General features: G+C 48.4%; 1 protein-coding gene across 12 annotated transcripts in view; it reads left to right on the top strand.

The window, feature by feature from the left end:
- grin1a (glutamate receptor, ionotropic, N-methyl D-aspartate 1a) overlaps positions 1-19532 on the top strand; it is a 23020-nt gene extending 3488 nt beyond the window's left edge. Inside the window, exons 3-23 of one of the 12 annotated variants that reach the window (XM_055513155.1) lie at positions 1-9; positions 2140-2202; positions 2996-3093; positions 4082-4203; positions 4809-4983; positions 5326-5470; positions 6739-6825; positions 7189-7324; positions 7575-7702; positions 8736-8900; positions 8978-9096; positions 9425-9537; positions 9957-10105; positions 10192-10349; positions 10916-11077; positions 11380-11489; positions 11842-11987; positions 12162-12212; positions 14779-14805; positions 15427-15537; positions 18125-19532. The exon at positions 1-9 is cut by the window's left edge and continues 168 nt beyond it. In XM_055513155.1, the coding sequence (XP_055369130.1) occupies positions 1-9; positions 2140-2202; positions 2996-3093; positions 4082-4203; positions 4809-4983; positions 5326-5470; positions 6739-6825; positions 7189-7324; positions 7575-7702; positions 8736-8900; positions 8978-9096; positions 9425-9537; positions 9957-10105; positions 10192-10349; positions 10916-11077; positions 11380-11489; positions 11842-11987; positions 12162-12212; positions 14779-14805; positions 15427-15537; positions 18125-18193 (2343 nt within the window). In that variant the 3' untranslated portion in view covers positions 18194-19532. Of the gene's footprint in view, positions 10-2139; positions 2203-2995; positions 3094-4081; positions 4204-4808; positions 4984-5325; positions 5471-6738; positions 6826-7188; positions 7325-7574; positions 7703-8735; positions 8901-8977; positions 9097-9424; positions 9538-9956; positions 10106-10191; positions 10350-10915; positions 11078-11379; positions 11490-11841; positions 11988-12161; positions 12213-12585; positions 14330-14778; positions 14806-15288; positions 15383-15426; positions 15538-18124 lie in introns of those variants that run through there. The other 11 variants (XM_055513156.1, XM_029168319.3, XM_055513157.1 and 8 more) reach the window with 11 other exon arrangements.
- Positions 19533-20000: the final 468 nt, after the last annotated feature.

Raw genomic sequence — 20000 nt, 5'->3', positions numbered from 1 at the left:
GAGACCAAGGTGAGACGCTGCCTCCGCCTTCACCTCCTTGCGGCCCACAGGTCTCGTGCGTGACCTCCCTTCCTTTCTGTTGTGTGGCCACATCTTTCTCACCACTGTGTGAACATTGGCTAACATTCCTGAAGACATCTACAGCGTCTAATGTGGTCTAATCTGACGAGAGTTTGTACGTTTATTTGCTCATCTTCACGTTGCTTTTCGCCATAGTCCAGATAATCCAGTGTCTATCCACATTAGGAGCCAAATAGTGGACTTTAACACGGGGCTTTGCAAACCATCACTGACTGCGCGTCTGAGGAGACGCTGGCGGTGGCGTAGCTGAGTGGCAGGTGTGGCGCTCTCATCTTCCTCATGCTGCTGATGCATGGGGTCTAAGTGGAGCTCTGAGCGGTGTATGTGGGTCAGAGAAACGCTGATGTTCTTTGAGCATAAACAGACTTAAGACCTCACTGATGCGTGGCCGTCAGAGCGCGAGCGGGACAAACAAGCGCTAATAAGACCAAATGACCCGGGGACACGATGCTTCCTCAGTACTGCCTCACTCGTCTGTCTCTGGAGATCTCAGCTTTAATTATGTGGCAGGATGTTAAAGAGTCCTGATTCAGATTTAATTAAATCAAAAAGCCTGAATATGACAGACACGAAGGCATGTGCTGTTAAAGTGAGAGGCGCTCAGATTAGGTGAGTAGGATCAGCATCCAGGCGTCTAAATTAATCCCACTAACATCTGTGCAGCTGAAACACTGACTCTGACAGTGGAACCGTGTGCTGACTCACATCCTGCTCTATAAGAACCGTATCAAAGCCTTTGATGAGAACCAAATGATTTCTATGTTCACATAATCTGACTTTGGATCCCATTCAGGCTGATGCTGCAGCGATCCCTCTCACATCAGGCTGTAATTGTGTCTATATTTAGCTGTGACTTCAGGCCACTTCAAGATTTTCTATGACTGTAAACATGATTCATTTAATAATCTCGCCAACGCAGCAACAACTGAACTGAAAACAAAGTTACGCAATCAATATTCTGCTTTTGTTTCTGGTCAACAATCTGCAAACAAGAAGAAACTTCACTTTGAGTCTAAAATGTTCCACCACTGAGCCTCAGACTCTGGAGGAGCTCCAGCTGCTGCTGAACCTTGGAATCTTACCTTAAAACGGTTGGAAATGAAACGTGAATGAATAAAAAAGAACAACATTCACTCTCAAACGCAACTCTGAAATCAGATTTTTTAGGTATGTACTCAAGAGGAGTTTACTTGTTGCCCTTTAATTTGTCACGTTGCTGTGATTTGAAGAGGAGGAAGGTGTTTCTGGTATTTTTAGCTTCCAAGCCAGTGGTTGTTGTTGTTGTTGTTGTTGTTGATGTCCAGGTCACGTGATGACGGGATCCTTGTCACCACCCGTCACAGACTCCGTCTGAGCACAAACCTAGCAACACTGCGTGAAATATTAATGTTTGACAGAGGCTACAAAAATAGAGCACTCAAAAAACGCCTGCGTCGCTTCAACAACACACACGTTGGATTCTGTAGTCTTTAGAATTTAAATAGCCGTGCGACGGTGCAGGATGTTCTGGGCTGCGGCGCTGCTCGGCCCGTGTTGGTGAAGTCAGTCCCAGGCTGCGCTGAGGTGTGAGGAACGCTGCCAAGCAGAGCGATGCGGACGCTCCAAAATGGCAGACCTCAGGTCAGCGGCCCGTTTCCACGTGAACCGCCCACGTGCAGCAGACAGCGAACCCGCAGACGATAACTGGACCTTTGTTCTGTAGGCTCAGAGCTTTTAGCTTCATGGTGCTTGTTTTGTGAGACACTCTGCAGGTCAAACACTGGACGATCATTACGTCTCATTAAACTGCTGTGTTGATGGAGTTTGTTGCTGTTTAAGGTTGGGCAGAACCTTTGCTTCATTCACTGCAGCTGAATTGCTTGAATGCGATCTATTTTTCAGCCTTTCAGGGTTTTGTGAACAGTGAGCTCTGATGTTCTTTGCGAGCCCCGCTGTTAAAGATCCCAGTTTGAAGCAGAAAAGTGGAGATTTGTTGGAATGCTTTACTGCCCTCCATTTTCAACTGTTTATAATATTTTTCTGTGTCTGCATATTTTCTCTGTGCACATTACTCATCAGAATAAAAAAAGGAACTATGAAAACCTCGACCAACTGTCCTATGACAACAAGCGAGGACCTAAGGTATATTTGCATGGTCAATGCACGCCGCCCACCAACTTTCCAAACGTAGCAACTAGAAACCAGCCCAAACCAGTCACCAGCCGACCCAGAACTGTCCCTCTCTTGGTAGCACGTGTTTCTTTCTTTTTTACTTTGAGACATTTCCCTATGATTTCAATGAAGAATGATTTTGCTATGAAAGTCTATAATTTTTCGGTCATTTTCGGAACGAGAACCTGATTAGTACCGAGCGCCTCGCTTTTATCATTTTCATTTTCTCCTTAATAAAGGAATGCATGTACTGAGAACTCACACGCACACGCACGCACGCACACACACACACACACACACACACACACACACACACACACACACTCACACTCACACAGAAATGAGTTTGCAAGTCCATTCCTCTGTGGAGAACCGCAGACTGGGACCAGAGCCTTTCCGATGCTACTTGCTCCTGTTCTGTAGCACATCCCTAATTCTCAGCAGTTTTTGTTGGGGGAGAACGTCCCCTCACCCCCTCACCCGTTTTTGGTTACTGGTTGCATTGACCTTCTTCTTCCCCCTACCTAACACATGCACGTCCTTCTTTGGAGCCTTGATAACCCTCAGTTTGCATGCAGACAAATGCAAAAGTTTTTTTTCCCTTCAAGCTTTTTTTTTGGTTCAGCCGGTTCCCCTGGATCGCTTTCCTTTTTATCACTCAAACAAACTTGACCAAGCTCAAAACAAGCAGGTAAAGCGGCAGCATGGTGTCTGATGCAGGCAAAGCTAGCGGGCTTGACCTTTACCTATGCCTCGATCACAGGCAGAGAAAGTCCTCCAGTTCAGCCAGGAGACTAACTTAACTGCCCTGCTGCTGGAGGCCAAAGAGCTGGAGGCCCGGGTCATCATCCTGTCCGCCAGGTAGGACTCATGACAAACACCAGCTTCACTTACCGCACACCACAGGACTCGTAATAGGCATCCAGCTGCATTAATAGAGATGCATGTTAAGTTGAGGCACATTTGTTCAAACTCCGTCTGACTGTTGTTTACGTGGAGCTCATGTGCAAAACCAGGCTGAAAATCTAGCACTGAAGGCAAAAGGGGCGGCACGGTGGTGCGGTGGGTAGCACTGTCGCCTCACAGCAAGAAGGTTCTGGGTTCGATTCCCGGAGGCGACCCTGGCGCCTTTCTGTGTGGAGTTTGCACGTTCTCCCCGTGCTTGCGTGGGTTCTCTCCGGGTTCCCCGGCTTCCTCCCACAGTCCAAAGACGTGCATTACACCCTGGACTGGGTACACCCTGGACTGGTGACCCGTCCAGGGTGTACCTGCCTCTCGCCCGTAGCTGGGATAGGCTCCAGCACCCCGTGACCCCGCACTAGGGAGTAAGCGGTTAAGAAAATGGATGGATGGATGAAGGCAAAAGGGCCTCAGGCAGGTGATTTAACAGAGCAAACCCCTGAATATACAGCGTCAGCAACACCCAAGCAACTGCTCTGACATGTCAAGATCCTCACAACACAATGCCAAACTCCACCAACACGGCTCAATAATAAAAGCCCAGCTGGCTTCAGTCCTGGTGCCATAAACTTCCTGTGGATTTGATGCACTACAGCAGAAAAGCATGAGAACAATACACAATGCTACTTTATCATAGGACTCCGTTCAAACTCTGTGTTTGTCGTCCATTGCAGACACTGGGTTTCAGTATTTAATTTAACACATACAGTTTATTTTAAAGGCTGAGCCATGAACTAACTGCAGTCATTGTACAAAAGGTAGTCCTAGTAATAAAAGCTCTTTTTGTATGTTCAGTCCTGTGTTTGCTTTGAGCAGCTACTGTAACAATCAACTCAACATGCTGTGATTTCAAACGCTTGTGTTTTATTATCCGCACCACAAACCCCAGCGAGGAAGACGCTGCTGCCGTGTACAAGGCCGCCCGCTTCCTCAACATGACGGGCTCCGGCTACGTGTGGCTGGTGGGCGAGCGGGAGATGTCGGGTAAAGCCCTGAGCGAGGCCCCGGACGGTGAGTGCGTCCGCGTTCACCACAGGCCCGTCTCCGCGCGCAGGATTAGACGGATTAACGTGATTAAGCACATGCTGGAGCTGCTTGTTCTGTGTTGAGCATTTACACACTGAAGGTTTAAATGTTTAACTGTGGTGTGAGCCTGCGCTAATCCTTTAAACGTCCTCATTGTTCCACTCTGCCACATTAATGTCCTGCTTTGGAGTGAATTACAGAGGGAGAGTCCTGCAGCAGACGACTGAAGCCTTTGTTCTCTGTAGTCACACAATCTGTCGCTTTCTTGTCACAAAGATTCAGCGTCTTCTTCCAGCAGCTTTCCAGGAGTCAATCAGACAACTTAGTCTGAGGGTTCTGTTGTTTGATGTTGTGTGGAGTAGAGGGAGGAAAAGGTCGCCCTCGACACCAGCAGACTGACCGCGTTGGTTTCTACTGCCTTATTATATAATTTATAGGTGTGGATATTTTGCTGAGATCAATGGAGCAGCTGATGTGTGACCTTTACTCTGTGTGAACGATGGGGCTGTTTCCACACTGTGTTGCAGAAGGATCCAGGGAGGCTACGGTTCACTCAGGTCAGTGACTGATGTTGTTTGAACCGCCCACAGGTCTGATCGGCCTGCAGCTGATCAATGGCAAGAATGAGTCCGCCCACATCAATGACGCGGTTGCTGTGGTGGCGCAGTCCATCCAGGAGCTGTTCGAGAAGGAGAATATTACAGAACCTCCAAGAGGATGTGTGGGCAACACCAATATCTGGAAGACAGGACCGCTCTTTAAACGGTAAGATGAGAGTGAGGTTTTCCAACCACGAGAACACTGTGTACAAATGAAACTAGGGAGCTTCAAATGACCCATATAGCATCTGATGCAGTGGCTGTGACAAAAACAGCATTAACGGCATCATCATCATCATCGTCATCGTCATCTCGGCTGAACAGCTCCAGCTTTGCCTCATTCACCCCAGTCTCTGGTATATGAATATGTCATCGCACCATGTGCCGAGGGCCCTGTAGAGAATTATACACAATAACATGCTCTGTTACACTCCTAATTGATGATACACAATGTCCATGCATGACCACACATGCACTCATCCCCATGTCTAATTGTTTTTATCTGCAGGGTTCTGATGTCATCTAAATACCCCGAGGGTCTCACAGGGCGAGTGGAGTTTAACGACGACGGCGACAGGAAATACGCTCACTACAGCATCCTGAACTACCAGAAGAGTCGGCTCATTCAAGTGGGCATTTACAACGGAACCCAGGTAGACGCTGCTCTAATAGGTCACCGCTTTTGATGCAGCACTGATTCTCAGAGTTGGCTTTTATTCTGGCTGATATGGAAATAATAATGAGCACTGTAGACATTATTATTATTATTTATTGTTATTGCCATTATTGTTTTTATTGTCATAATGAGAGCAAACTGACGGACAGACGAGTGAGTGACAGTTCGCCTCTCCGGCCGCTGGGGGCGTCCGTCCTCCCGGTCTGTCCCGTCTTCTTCGTTGGTGTAATCACGTCGTTAGTACCACCTGTGTTGTCTTGTGTTTCAGGTCCCAGTGTTCGTGTGAGTGAGGTTTGTTTTATGTGATTCGTATGTTCGTCGTAAGGTTTTATTTTCATCCCTGCTCCTAGTTTAGTTTTCTCTCACCGGTTCTTGTTGCTGCTAGTGAGTTTCCGTCATAGCAGCTGCATAGGTTCGCTAACCAAAAGGCGCGTGGTTGTGTGTTTTTTCATATTTTGTGTTCTTCATTAAATCACTAGTATTTCGTCGTTGTCTCATTTTCCCAGTTTGCAGTATTTTCTGGCCCCAGCACCTTTAACACTCCAAGGGACCAGTGTTGTTAGTTCAGTTAGTTAGTGTTTGGAACACAATGCTGAGTTGCTGATGTGTTACTATTTGTGTGCAAGATGAATGTACTAACTGTTTGATTTATTAGTATATTTTATTATTTTTAAATTTTTGTGGTTCATATAATTACACTTCCATCAGGCATGAACCTAATATTAACTGACAAGGCACAAAATAAACTGATCCGCGACCGTTGGTTCCATTATTAAAACATCTCATAAGAGCATAGTTTCCTCCTGAAGTAATGTTATGGGTGACATAACCACAGGTGATTTGATGCATTGTCGTCAAGGGACTTATTACTTATGCTGCTGGTAATGACTACAGCACATGATGTAGTAAGCATTTATCTATGTTGACTGTTACAATAATATTTTGTGCATCAGGACAGCAGCAGCAGTGCAAACTGTAAGGACCAGCACCTCCGTAGGTGTTATTGTGATAAATTCTTATAATCCTCAGGTATGATGCATAAGTTAAAGGTCAGTGCAACAAATGAAGGAAACGAGTAGTGGTTATATAAAGCTGACTCATTAGTGACGCTCCCCCACAGTGCTGGAGCCTCCTCAGCACCTTTAACACTGTGTGTGTGTGTGTGTGTGTGTGTGTGTGTGTGTGTGTGTGTGTGTGTGTGTGTGTGTGTGTGTGTGTGTGTGTGTGTGTGTGTGACCCCTGTAGGTGGTAATGAACAATCAGCGCAAAATCATCTGGCCTGGGGGGGAGACTGAGAAACCACAGGGCTTCCAGATGTCCACTCGGTTAAAGGTAGGCTGCTTCACATCGGAGCAGACCTGAGCTGACGTCCTCCTTTTGGACAGTGCACTAACATTTGTTTCTCTGAGGGGAGTGAACTCCATCTATGCTCGTGAAGGCAGTTTTGATGAATCTGCTATGACTTTTATCACTTCACATTTGTCTTAGGCCCAGAAAAAAATACCAGCCCTCTGTATCCTTGTCAGTTATTTTTACATTCATCTGTTGGTTTCCGTGTCCCTGTGTGTTTTGTGTATCTGCTGGGTTTGTCCAAACATTTTACTTCTTCTTTCTGCAACACTCTGCAGTCCCTCTGGATCGATGTGATCCAGTTCTGACTGTGGGGTAAAACGCGTTCTGTCTCGTCTGTTGTAGATAGTGACGATACACCAGGAGCCATTTGTGTATGTGAAACCCACAATGCTGGATGGAACATGCAAGGAGGAAATGACTTTAAATGGAGTCTTAATTAAAAAGGTTATCTGCACTGGGCCCAATGAGACCATCCCAGGTAATACATCAGGGATGTTTCTGTTATCACTGTGCTTTTACTGCATCTGCCAGACTCCCACAGGAGATGCCTTACATACAGTATACTGTAGACGCAGCACAAGCAGTAGGTATCTGCAGTGTGTGTGTGTGTGCGTGCGTGCGTGACATCTTTGGTGAGAGTGCACCGCGTGGCACATTTCAGCATTTAAACAGTCAAACATCATCTTCTGAGACAGTGTAACTTACAGCTGTGGTTGGTTTTGTTGCAGGGCGTCCAATCGTACCTCAGTGTTGTTATGGATTCTGCATTGATCTGTTAATTAAGTTGGCCATGACCATGAACTTTACCTACGAGGTGCATCTGGTGGCTGATGGGAAGTTTGGAACACAGGAGAGGGTCAGTTTTACATTATCAGCCATGAGTCACAGTTTTGTGTGTAACATTGGAAGGTTCATAATTGAAGTAATATTAGCTTTAAGTGACTACTGGGAGCTTTTTCTATACCATTGCTTCAGCTTTAAATCCACTGTCAACCTGAAGCCTTTAATAGAAGGTGGGCAACAAACAATGAGCAGGACCTCACAAAGCAACCTCAAATCATGGGACTGTGGATTATACAGAATTTACAGCTGTTACACAATTAGACCCTGTCTGCATCATCATACATATATAATAATTCATAGAAGACAACCCTGTGTTTCCACAGCACCAGATGTGTCAATACAAGACATCTGGATCTGGGTTTATAGCTGCCTGCAGCATTCGTCTAACCTCCCAAGGTCACGTTACTGTTCCTCAGTGGTTCTGTAGTATATGACAAAAAGAAAGCTTCTGTCCTGACAGGGTGGTTTTGACCCACGAGGGGTTTTGTCTTTGAACATGTCAAATAGGACACGACTCGCCACAACAAAATGTCATATCAGCATCAGTTATATTTATCTTGACATTGCTCCACTTTAGGAGTTTGCAGGCCACAATGTTCACATTTAGCTTTTCCCAAACATACAGTATGTAACAGCAAAAGACCCTCATCTTCATTCAAACAAGACTCTTATTTCACAGGTCTCGCTCTGTCTAGCGATCCAACAAGCCTCCTACGAGGAATCCTCACCTGGTGTGTGTTTATCAAAGCCAGAGGTCCAGCCTCAATAACAGCAGCATTACTGGCTCATATGGACTAAAACCTATTTTCACACAAAATGAAACTAGGAATGTTATGAACACAGCTTTGTACAGTGATGGTTTTATTTATTGAGTCAGTTGCATCTGAAGGCAACACAAAGAGCGTTTCAGAGACGTGAAACTTGCCAAGCATTCGTATCCCCACTAGATTTAACCCAGATCCTTGAAGCGGGGAAGCATGATGTGGTGCAGCAGGTTGGTAGAGCAGCTGATTCTCATGTTAACACCTTTTCTTTTGGGACCCCAGGTAAACAACAGCAATAAGAAAGAGTGGAATGGCATGATGGGAGAGCTCCTGGGGGGCCTGGCTGATATGATCGTAGCCCCACTGACTATAAACAACGAGCGAGCCCAGTACATAGAGTTCTCCAAACCCTTTAAATACCAAGGCCTCACCATTCTGGTCAAAAAGGTAAAGAGCACCAATCATTTCCCTTTTCTCCAGATGCTTTTGAGCAAATCTTTGAGCAGCTTTGCTTCGTGTTTTAGGAAATCCCTCGCAGTACACTGGACTCGTTCATGCAGCCGTTCCAGAGCACGCTGTGGCTGCTGGTGGGTCTGTCGGTGCACGTGGTGGCGGTGATGCTTTACCTACTAGACCGGTTCAGGTACAAGGGGGGGCTGTCAGTACTGTGCGTGTGTGCGTGTGTGAGTCTCCATTCACTGCAGATCTTCCCTTAGTGTGGACACGAAGGCAGACCGAGGTGAAGATCGGGTCCAGCCATCCACCACTCTGTCTGTCTGTCTGTGTGTTTTGTTTCCCCTCTTTGCTTTGCTTGCTCATGTTCACAAACCTTTAATAGTCCCACTGCGGGACTATTAAAGGTTTTTCTTATCTTCTTCTTCCCTGCATGGGATCAGCAGGGTTTTCCTTCCTACAGACTCTCAGCAGTTTCTCATTTGGTTTTCTGCAACCTCCCAATGTTTTCTCTCTAGCCCATTTGGAAGATTTAAAGTAAACAGTGAAGAAGAGGAAGAAGACGCCCTCACCTTGTCATCTGCCATGTGGTTCTCCTGGGGAGTGTTGCTGAACTCTGGAATAGGAGAAGGTGAGAGGCCAAACACGCAGATTGACAAGTAGTGGTGAAATTCACTGAGCAGTAAATGTTGCTGCTCTGATCTTTGCAGTTTTGCAGTTGTAAACAGATCAGCATCAAGGAGGCTGTGGGTCTCGGTGTTTCCTGAGGACGACAAATGAATCTGTTTGAAATCACATTTGGTGGTGACAGGCTTTGGTGCAGCCTGTCTTCTAACAGCTGCTTCCTGTTGCCTTTGCTTGTTTCATTTTTGTCCATGTGATTCTTTTTTATGTCTGTGTTTTCATGTATCTTCTGTTGTAAAGTCCGTGTTGTTTTCTTTAGCTGTAACATGTGGGTAAACGGTCATTTACAGTCGTACGAGTAGGCAGTGCTGGAGAAGAAACGGGCAGGTTCACTTTCCGTTGCCAACAAGACGCTTTATCGCTCAGGTGCCCCGCGCAGCTTCTCAGCCAGAATCCTTGGCATGGTGTGGGCCGGCTTTGCCATGATCATCGTAGCCTCTTATACTGCCAACCTGGCTGCCTTCCTGGTGCTGGACCGGCCTGAGGAGCGCATTACCGGCATCAATGACCCGCGGGTGAGGACGAGGCTACAACCCAAGTGTCTTCGTTTTATAGTGGAAGTATTGGGTCGCCGAGGCTTGACCGCTTTGTCTTTGTGCAGCTGAGAAACCCATCGGACAAGTTCATCTACGCCACAGTGAAGCAGAGCTCTGTGGACATTTACTTCCGGCGGCAGGTGGAGCTCAGCACCATGTACCGCCACATGGAGAAGCACAACTATGAGAGTGCCGCCGAAGCCATCCAGGCCGTGCGTGACAAGTGAGTCTCGGCCAGGCCGGGCCGACCACGGCAGTCGGCCGGCTGCTCCACCGTTAAGGCGCCCAGCAGGGGGCAGGGCCAGTCCAGTTAGCTTGGGGAAGGCGGGACATGGACCTCTGGACCAGGTGGAAGTGGCAGGACTTACTGCGGCTCCCCCTCTGGTTCAGGCCCATCGCCGGCACAGACAGACACCCAGGGCCAGCAGCACAGTGGACGCGTCCACAGCACTGACACCAGTGTGAGCTTGAGCTAACGTTGAGTCCAGGAGCCCCCTTTTTCAGGTTGTACCAAGACGAACATCTTTGAGATGGGGGGAACCCAATGGGGGATGCGCCCTCACCTATCTGGCATTGGATTTCATTTGGGACATAAGCAGCGGTAGAGATTGCTGGTAAACGCTGAATGACACACACGATGTGGTGTGCGAGAGAGAGAGAGGGGTGGGAGCCGTAAATGTGTATGTAAATCATTGTACTGTTGCACCGTAACCCCCTCCTTCCCCTCCTCCTCCCCCCTGCCTCCTTCCTCCTCCTCCTCCTCCTCCTGCCCCTCCCGCTCCCCCACAGCAAGCTGCATGCTTTCATCTGGGACTCTGCGGTGCTGGAGTTTGAAGCCTCGCAGAAGTGCGACCTGGTGACCACGGGAGAGCTGTTTTTCCGTTCGGGCTTTGGCATAGGCATGCGCAAGGACAGCCCCTGGAAACAGAATGTGTCCCTGGCCATTCTCAGGTCTGTCCCAGCCAAAGCTGCATTACTCGTATGACTATTTCTGTTTTTTCTGAATATGATTTCATGGTCACGTACTGACCTCTTACAGCCATCTGATACATTGCCTTATGTCACATCTCTGTCTGTATCTCCCCTGTTTGTCTGTCTGCCTCTGTCTAGTGTGCTGTCTGTCTGTTCCTTCACTGTGCTGCGTCTGTCTTACACTGGTGTTGCTATCTGGCAGTAAGCGGCCCAACTGTTCCGTCAGTGCAGCCCATAATAACTCTGTCACCTCTCTTCCTACCATCCCCAACCCCCTGCAGTTCTCATGAGAACGGCTTCATGGAAGACCTAGATAAAACCTGGGTGAGATACCAGGAGTGTGACTCAAGGAGCAATGCCCCAGCCACACTCACCTTTGAGAACATGGCAGGTATGGTCCTAATGGTGTAGGGAAAGCGTTAAAAGTGATTGGACAAAAACTGCAGTGGTGAGGTACTGTAGCCCTTTTTTGTCCAATACCTTTTCACTTGTTGTTTTAGTGTTAGCGTGGGTGCTCTGCGTCAATGTGCCATGCAGTATCTGGTGCTGTGACTTTGTGACGTTGTTGTGGTTTTAATACCGTGGAGTTCACAGCCACCACCGTCAGTAGCAGCTGGTTAAAGAGAAGGGGTGTCCGCTGAGCATGACCATGCGTTCATGCCCAGTGGGAGCGGCAGCGTCGCAAACCGTCAACTCACACGTCTCCATCTCTGCTCTGTTTGTGTGTGTGTGTGTCCCAACAGGGGTCTTCATGCTGGTGGCTGGAGGCATCGCAGCAGGGATCTTCCTCATCTTTATCGAAATCGCCTACAAACGCCATAAAGACGCCCGCAGGAAGCAGATGCAGCTGGCCTTTGCGGCCGTCAATGTTTGGAGGAAGAACCTGCAGGTAGGAATTATCCCCTCTCCCTGCACAGACCCAGGGTGGACAGGGCCAAAGCTAGGGAGCAGGAGACCCGGGAACGACTCTGTCTCTGACGTCTTCACGCTGTATCAGGCTCAGTGCGGTTCCTAAGAGTCTCCAGAAGCCAATGGCGCCCATGTCTGTTGTGTGTGCCTACAGGAGAGTAAGGAGGCCTCCGGAGGTCAAGCGGTGGCTGGGACTCCCTCTTTAGTATGTAACTAATGACAGGGCTGTTTCCACTGGCATAATTAGCCTTGTGCCCTTTAGACATAATGTATGTCCGGACTCAAGCTTCACCCTCACGTCATAGCATGAGTTAGTAGTTCTAAGATGCTGCTGTGGTGCTTCTATGCTTCGTAAGGTCAAATGATGCGGACATGGAAAACCAAAGAGAACAATCAGTTTATTAATTACAGACAGAGCGATCTTCAGTTCACTTAGGACGATAATAGTCAAACGAACAGCAGCCAAGAGCCAACGAACGCAAACAGAGCATAAAAAGTAAAATCGATGCCGTGGCAAAGTGACTCCAGGCGTTGTCATCATGTCATAATGCAGTGCACTGTGTCTGTGTCCACTGCAGTGGAAGTAACGCAAATGAAAAAGATGCTCGCTGGAGGCTCCGTCCAATCCACTGGTTACTTACAGCGTAAAGGATCCGTTCTGCCAAATGTCAGCAGAGAAACGTTCCCCTCTTTCCTTCAAGCGCAGAGAGGGACCTCCCACCAGTAAACCTGTGGGGTGGAGGTGAATGGAGTTTTATTTGTGGCTTAAAACCGTTATGCAATGCAGGGTTTACTCCTCTGCATCCAAACCGGGTTGGTTCCTGTATTCCAATGCAATCAGGTGGAGCTCCCTCCTCCACCCATGCGCCCTCCTTTCTCTGCTCCCTGATTGGGTAGGTGGAGGAAGGTACAAACAAAAGCCAATCACTCTGAGTCTGTGACGTGGCTCAGCCTTGAAGCAGGCATTAAGCTTTGGCCCTGCTGAGTAGAGAGGCAGGGCTGGAGGTAGGTACTGTACAGCACAGAGTGTCCACCATCGCCCTGACTACTGTGTGTAACTGTGGTACCATGGGCTCAAACTGCAGCCAATGCATGTACGAGGAAGGAAGGAAAGGACACACCAAACTGTGGACCAGAGCTGCGTTAGATCCATGTCAGCGATGATCACATCGGCTGAACGGAGGCAGCCCGAGAGCCAAACTAACAAACACACAGACTGTACATGTATCTGCTGACGAGTGTTTATTATTCAGGACGGTCTCAGACTGTTTGGTGCACATTTAAGGGGACAGCTTGGTTATGTAGGACACAGAGCAATGAACAGTTGGTCTGTCCTCCTCCTTCCTTAGCTCAGCCACTGAAACGAGTGCAACCCTGGGTCCCATGTGTGGCATCACTTTGACTGCTTGTCTATGTGTGGGTACAGTATGTACTGCTAATGTGCTCGGTGCTGTGCCTCCACATACCTTCAACTTCAGGGTGTAGCCTCAGAATGTGCACTTCTGACTAACCTGTGCACATGTACTGGGCTGAAGCTGCAGGTAGAAGGCGTAATCCATCTCACTTTTTAAAGATGAAGCTATTATCTCAGTCTAGAATGACGTCATGCATGCATGTGTATCAGAGGCGCTGGAGCCGTTACTCAGAGGTGCACCGTGGACCCGTGACTGGAGACTGGTGTCACTCTGGGATGAGGAGGAAGTGTCTCGAACTGTTTGATGCTGATTGAAATGACCAATGCCCGCTTGTGTTTCCTGACATGAAACCAATGCCGTGCCGCGCTTCATCCTGCATGGCCTGGTCATCAGGGCTCAGCGCGGCCGAACGGCACTCCTGCTGTCTCAGGCGCTAAGACACGGTGGACGGTCCAGATTAGAGGGAGGAAACGCACGTCACCTGATTTCTTTTCCAGTTACAGTAGATGCACTTGTCACAGGCTGGCGTTTTCCATTTACTAACATGACATGTCATCTTTCAACAGGAAAACTTTTTGCTATTATTGCCTGTTTGTGATTGGAGTGATGTTGTGAGCCAGTCACTCACCCGTCCTCTGCCAGCTGATATGCTATCAGGGCTGGGAGAGGAGTGCGGTGATGGCTGGTACAGATATGCCCTAAAAGAGCTCAGTCATGTGACCTGATGACGTCAGGATGTCCTGCGAGGCCGGTGCTGGCCAGGATTTACTGTCATGCTCCTTGTTTTGTGTTTACTTCTTCTATGTTCCTTCCTTCCCTCCATCCATAAAACAATTTGGCATGTGAAATTCACACCACACTGCCCCGCCCCCAGAGGCCCCGCCCCCTGCTGCTCGCCATCCTCCACTTCTACTTTAAGCTGCTTTCTTTGGTACAGTTAGCATCTTTTCATAAAAGCCCACCCCCAACTGCAGATCTTTCTTTTTGCAGTTTAGCTCAGAGTTTGTGTTTTGCAGATTAAGTAGATTATTTTCTTTAATTTTTCTTTTTTTTCTCCATCTCATTCCCTTGTGTGTGGGGTGAATTTCCATTATACCACTTTGAGGTATAATGACTTTAAATGGGCTTTAATTACTAACTTTTGTGGCAGTCTCCCTCTGATATGCATTAGTGGCTTTTGACACTGTAGCACCTCATTTCCTTTATACCTGCCTGGCTTTGGATGTGAATGTTTGCTTTGCTAGTTTTTCCCCAGATATCTGCTCTTTTTGGTTCCCTTCGCTTTGGCTTAAGGACTTTTACAAATCGATCACTTGGATGGAAATTTATTTTATTTTTCTTTTCTCCCCTATGCAGCCCTCTTCCTCTCTAGAGACTCAGGATGTAAGGATACCTTAATATGAGTTCTTTGTGTTATTGTGCTGAGAGTAGCTGTGGGGCTCTGGTGGGCTGAGGGAGGGTGGGCCCCACGTTGGCTTCCCATCTATGAAGGTTATGGTTAAAACTGCTTGTTCCTCTAGATTTTAAGTCACATAATGCATGTTAGTTGATCCATATCTTATTTAAGGTGGCTGTGTGGGGAAGTGTGTGTTCAGGAGGATTTTAGATGCTTAAGCAGGTATCACACCCACCGACATCTTTACTAGTCATCGCTCATTCCAGTGCATCTTTAGGAGCCGAGTGAATGTGTCAGCACGTTTCTAAAGGACGGCTGTGCCATCTTGTGCGGTCTCAGTGTGATACTGTTACATAAAAATGCAATTCAATGCCCTCACAGCAAACTAAGCAGACTTTACACGCTCACATCTAACAGGCTTTATGCTTTTCTTTCCCCCTCTCTGCGCATTTTACATTTCCAAATGCGAGGACCCTCCCTCTATCTAGAGCATATGAAATAAGGCGGGGCCGGGTGGTGGTGGGGGGGAGAGAATGGGTGAGACTGAAACCACGGTTATCACCTCAGGCAGAGAACATGAATAATGTCTCTACATATATTCATTTTAGGATAGGAAAAGTGGTAGAGCAGAGCCCGACCCCAAAAAGAAAGCCTCTTTTAGGTCCATCAGTACCACCCTGGCCTCCAGCATCAAGAGACGTAGGTCCTCCAAAGACACGGTAAGGAGATGAAGAAGCAGCGTCTTCCCTTGTTTACTTCCCTCCTCTTCCTCCCCTTCTGCTCTTCTTCTCCTGTCTCTATTTCCTCTTCCGCTGTCCTCTGCCTACATCCCCATATCCGACTGCGAGGTAGTGCCATGTTCCACTCACCCATTTCCACACGGCTCCGCGGCCTCTGCCACGTGTCTGTTCCTTCACCATCAAACGCCATCGCCATGCAGCATCTGGCGCTCCGTACGGGGCGAGGGCATCAGTGGAGGCAGCTCAGGTCAGAGCAGGCGCAGGAGCAGGCGCAGGAGCAGGCGCAGGCGCAGGCGCGGGCGCGGGTCGGGCAGAAGCAGGAGCTTTAATAGGAGGCTGGTGGAGGAGGGGGGCAACAAAGCAAGCAGTCTGCCAGTGGTGTGTTGTCGTGGGCTGCTCGTCCTCCTCCCTCTGGTCTGGACGTGGGTCGTGTCCTACTTGGTGGCACCGTGCTGGTTGTGTGCACTGTTTCTGAGCGCGTGTGTGTGTTGGTGTGTGTGCTGCCGTCCTGTCTTTTGGACTGCTTGATCGTTATTCCTCCGCCTTTCGTTGCATCGATCCCGCTCACTCTTCCTCTGTTGGGTTTGAAACGCATGCGCTGGTGTTCTGTCATTTTTCCCAAATCCATTTCAAGGCGGTCGTCGACCGGAGAAGACGACTGAGGCGTCATCTTACTTCTCAACACATCTGTTCCAGGATTACACTCATGGATTCCTCTGAATCAGTTTACTTTTTGCTTTGTCATATTTTATTTGTCATAATTCTTAATTTTCCAGTGTCCTTGTGGTCTGAACTGTGAATGCCTCTTTCAGGGTGTATTTTCAGGTGAAGAGTCTTCTGTAGGTTAATCACTGTCCTGAGCTACAAACTCTGAAGCCTAAGACTCTCACTGTGTTACAAAGAGAAATGGGAGCCGTTTCCTCTGTTTTTGCTCCACTGTTGCAGCACAATGAGAGTGTCAGGTTCACTTTAAAGCTCTGCTCCTTGCGTTTGGGAGAATGTTCTCTTCAAAGCAGTGACCCGCAGACGTAGCCGGTCGCTGAGCAGCCTGTTACGGCCGTAGAGGAGCCTAAAGGAGGCCTCAGACGGAACCTGTGCTGACACAGTGGGGAACCAACGGCTCAAAAACCAAAACCTGTGTTTTTTTAGATTCATTCTTATGTTTACTGTCCTTTTAAAGATTGTTTCATGAATGTTTGTACCTGGAGGTTTGGTCTGAGAGTTTAGAGTAACGGCTCAGGATGAAACAAACCAAATGAGATCTAGTCTAATTGAAATCGATGCTCTTATCGACAGATTTGCCATCTCCAGTCTTTGACCATTATTTTGATTTTATATAAATGTTCTTATTTTATATTAATGGATATCAATGGACTTGAGTGTCAGTGTCCCTCACCCACATGCCACACCGCTCCTCTCTCCCTCTGCAAGCATGCGACTACTGTCCGTGTCGTAGATGTAGTAACAGTAGAGACGTAGACGTAAGAGCCATCGCCACTAAATAGATCTCAGCCCTGACTTTAACTGTGGATGTGTCGGTGAAGTGTCTCCTGCTGGTCCATTGGGCCCCAGTAGGGTGTGCTGTTAGCAGGCCTCAAGGTACAAGACATGAGGAGACCCGAGGGCTGTAAGCTCACAGTGATGCAAGCGGCGGTGACGGATGGGGGACGTCCACTCTGACACACTCTATGCAGAACCCTGAGCTCTCTGTGTGGGGAGGATGTTCCTCCATCTGCCGCGTGTCCGTTGCATCATAAGCTTGAATGTACTGGCTCTGATAGCGCCTGCACATGGGAGGCTCAGGTAACTCTGGGTGGGTGCACGAGGCGGGGCCTCAGTCGAGCTCTGCAGCTCAGTACATTGTCAGTAGATTAATCAATATACAGTATTGCTGTATGTTTTGCGATTTTTATTAGAGGGTTTTCCAACGTGCTGAGTCAAGATTAGAACTGGCGTCTTGGAAATCCCTTTATTAAGCCAAACAATGTTCACGAGTTTCATACTCCTCCCGGTTTCACTGTCTTCCAAAATACGAACCAAATTAATCTTGTAACTGATGAGATGTTTACTTACGGTACTGAATGGATCACTGCTGGTAGACACAGTGAAAGGACTGGGCTAAAAGCAAAGCCCGTGTTGCCATAGCAACCAAGCGCCTGCTTGAATCCAGGCTGTAGTTTTTAGCACAGTGCAGCGTCCTACACTTCCCTCTGCTTCTACAGAAGCACAGTGAAGCAGGGAGTGAACATGCGTCCGACACAACGGCATTTTGAACCGGGCCTCCTCCCGCGGAGCTGCCGACGCCTGCATGCACACAAATGACTGGAGATGAAGCGGGCTCTTCTGTCCCAGCCATGTTGTGAGGCTCCAAAGCCTAGAAAAGATGCCCGATTCAAATGCGTGGTTGTGCTGCTCCGTGCGGCCCGCGTCCGGCACCGCTGCACACGGCGCCGCCGGAGACGGGCCGCACGGCTTCCAGTCAGAATGCGTGGGTGAGAGCGTGAACGCAGCCGTGTCAGGAGGTGACGCCCTGTTCTGCCCCCCCCCCCTCTGTTTGCCTCTGCAGCAGTACCCACCCACTGACATCACGGGCCAACTCAACCTGTCTGATCCGTCTGTCAGCACCGTGGTTTGAACCGGAGCGAGGACACGCCTGCGCTCGCTCCAGGAGAGAGGAAAGGAGGGAAGGAAGCTCCTCGTCCCCTTGGCGTCCGCGCTGAGAGCTTTCACGTCACCGCCTGCCAACAGAGCTTCTGAAGAACACTGACCATGCACCTTTATGGAGCCAGGACCTCCTGGCGTTGATGTTTAGGGTCCCTGAGCATGCAGTCCTCACCCATCTCACCCTTCTCACCCTTCTGTGCTCATAGCTCATCCAACCTTTTCTATCTACTACATGTTTGCTGATTAGCTGTGTAGCCTTTAGCAGACTAGCTTTAGTTTATGATCCAGTACTTTACATATCACTTAGGGCTTCTGGCCATCGTGATACCTACAGTAGGATTCCTTACCATCATATACTGCAATACAAGAAGTACAGTACTGTAAGTAATCTTCAGTGATATCAGTATTTTTAATAGGAACTTCCTGTGTTTTTATCTACACTAAAGGTTTTAGACGGTGTTTCTTCACTAGAGAGCACCAATAACAGCACTAATATTAGGGATATGATTAATCTTGTCTATATTAATGAAAGCATGCGTGTCTGTGAATATGAATGACCTTGATCTTTACTCTGAGGCTGTGAGGCCTTTATCCTGTGCTGATCTGCGTTTTCCACGTCCTTCCTCTCTCCCGCTGCCGTAGTCTTTCTCACTTCCAGCCTCAGAGGGGTTGCATCAAAGGGCCACGTTTTTCACCCAACCAGCACTCGGCCTTCGTGCACAACGCCGTCCCTGCGCTGTGGAGAACGTGTGCACGAAGGCGCCGAGTGGAAAGTTGTGCAGGTCCTGGTTAGATGCAAAAACAGGCCGTTTCCCTGCCTGGAGCTGAGAAAGCGCTGCTGCTGCGTCACGTCCCGCCCGGTGTCGCCGCTGCACTTTATGCCGAGGGGCCACCGCATCAGCACCACTCCATCATACAGTTAGAAAATGAGCATTTCCAGCCACACAAAGTTCTGAACCGCGCTTTGGTTGCTTCTGATCATGTTCCCGTTCAGGCCTATGCATGCTGTGTGTTTCTAAGCGCTTTCTATTACCTGAAGGTTTCTTTCTGTGGACAGTGAATGAAATGTACATACAGTCTGGTCCAGTGTAGATGGGGAGGAGTTTGTACTGTGCTTAAATTACTACTGCAGAGAATGTCTTTTAGTTACACATGCACAGAATGGTTGTGACAAACACACACACACACGCACACGCCTGCTGAGGGAGAAAACACTTGTTTTTCATACCTTTTCCAGTAAAGATCTCGAATAGAATTCTCTGATTTCTACAAATGTAAATAAATATACTTACGTTGCCAAGTCTGACAAATGTGGTGCTTTACTTCTTTAATTCTGGTGAGTTAAGCTCAGGAGAACCATGACTGATGGGTTGGATTATTGCGTATTCAGTCATTATTTGGATTTACGTTTGATTAAAGGAGGGAGCGAATGGACGCCATCAAAGCGACATCACCAGTAGAAAACCAGTGCTGTGCAGTGGTTTGACTGGTGCCACAGCACTGGCCACGCAGGTTCAGCTGGGAGTGGACCCCACAGCGGGCCGAGGGCAGAACAACGGGCCTCACGCAGCATCTTCCTTCCTCAGGCTCCTGTTGTGACTGCAGCCCAGTGTTGTGAAGCCCCCCGTCACACGGGCCCCTTTAAAAGCTCTGCCGTGAAGCTGTGACAGATGACACGTTTATTATGACAGCTCAGTGTGTGTGTGTGTGTGTGTGTGTGTATGAATCCTGCTGAAGCTGGAGTCCGTCCCGGCTCCGTGGGCGCGTGGCTGGGACAC

This window comes from Betta splendens, chromosome 12 (assembly GCF_900634795.4).
Source record: "Betta splendens chromosome 12, fBetSpl5.4, whole genome shotgun sequence".
Taxonomy (NCBI): domain Eukaryota; kingdom Metazoa; phylum Chordata; class Actinopteri; order Anabantiformes; family Osphronemidae; genus Betta; species Betta splendens.
This window is presented reverse-complemented; position numbering and strand designations above follow the sequence as displayed.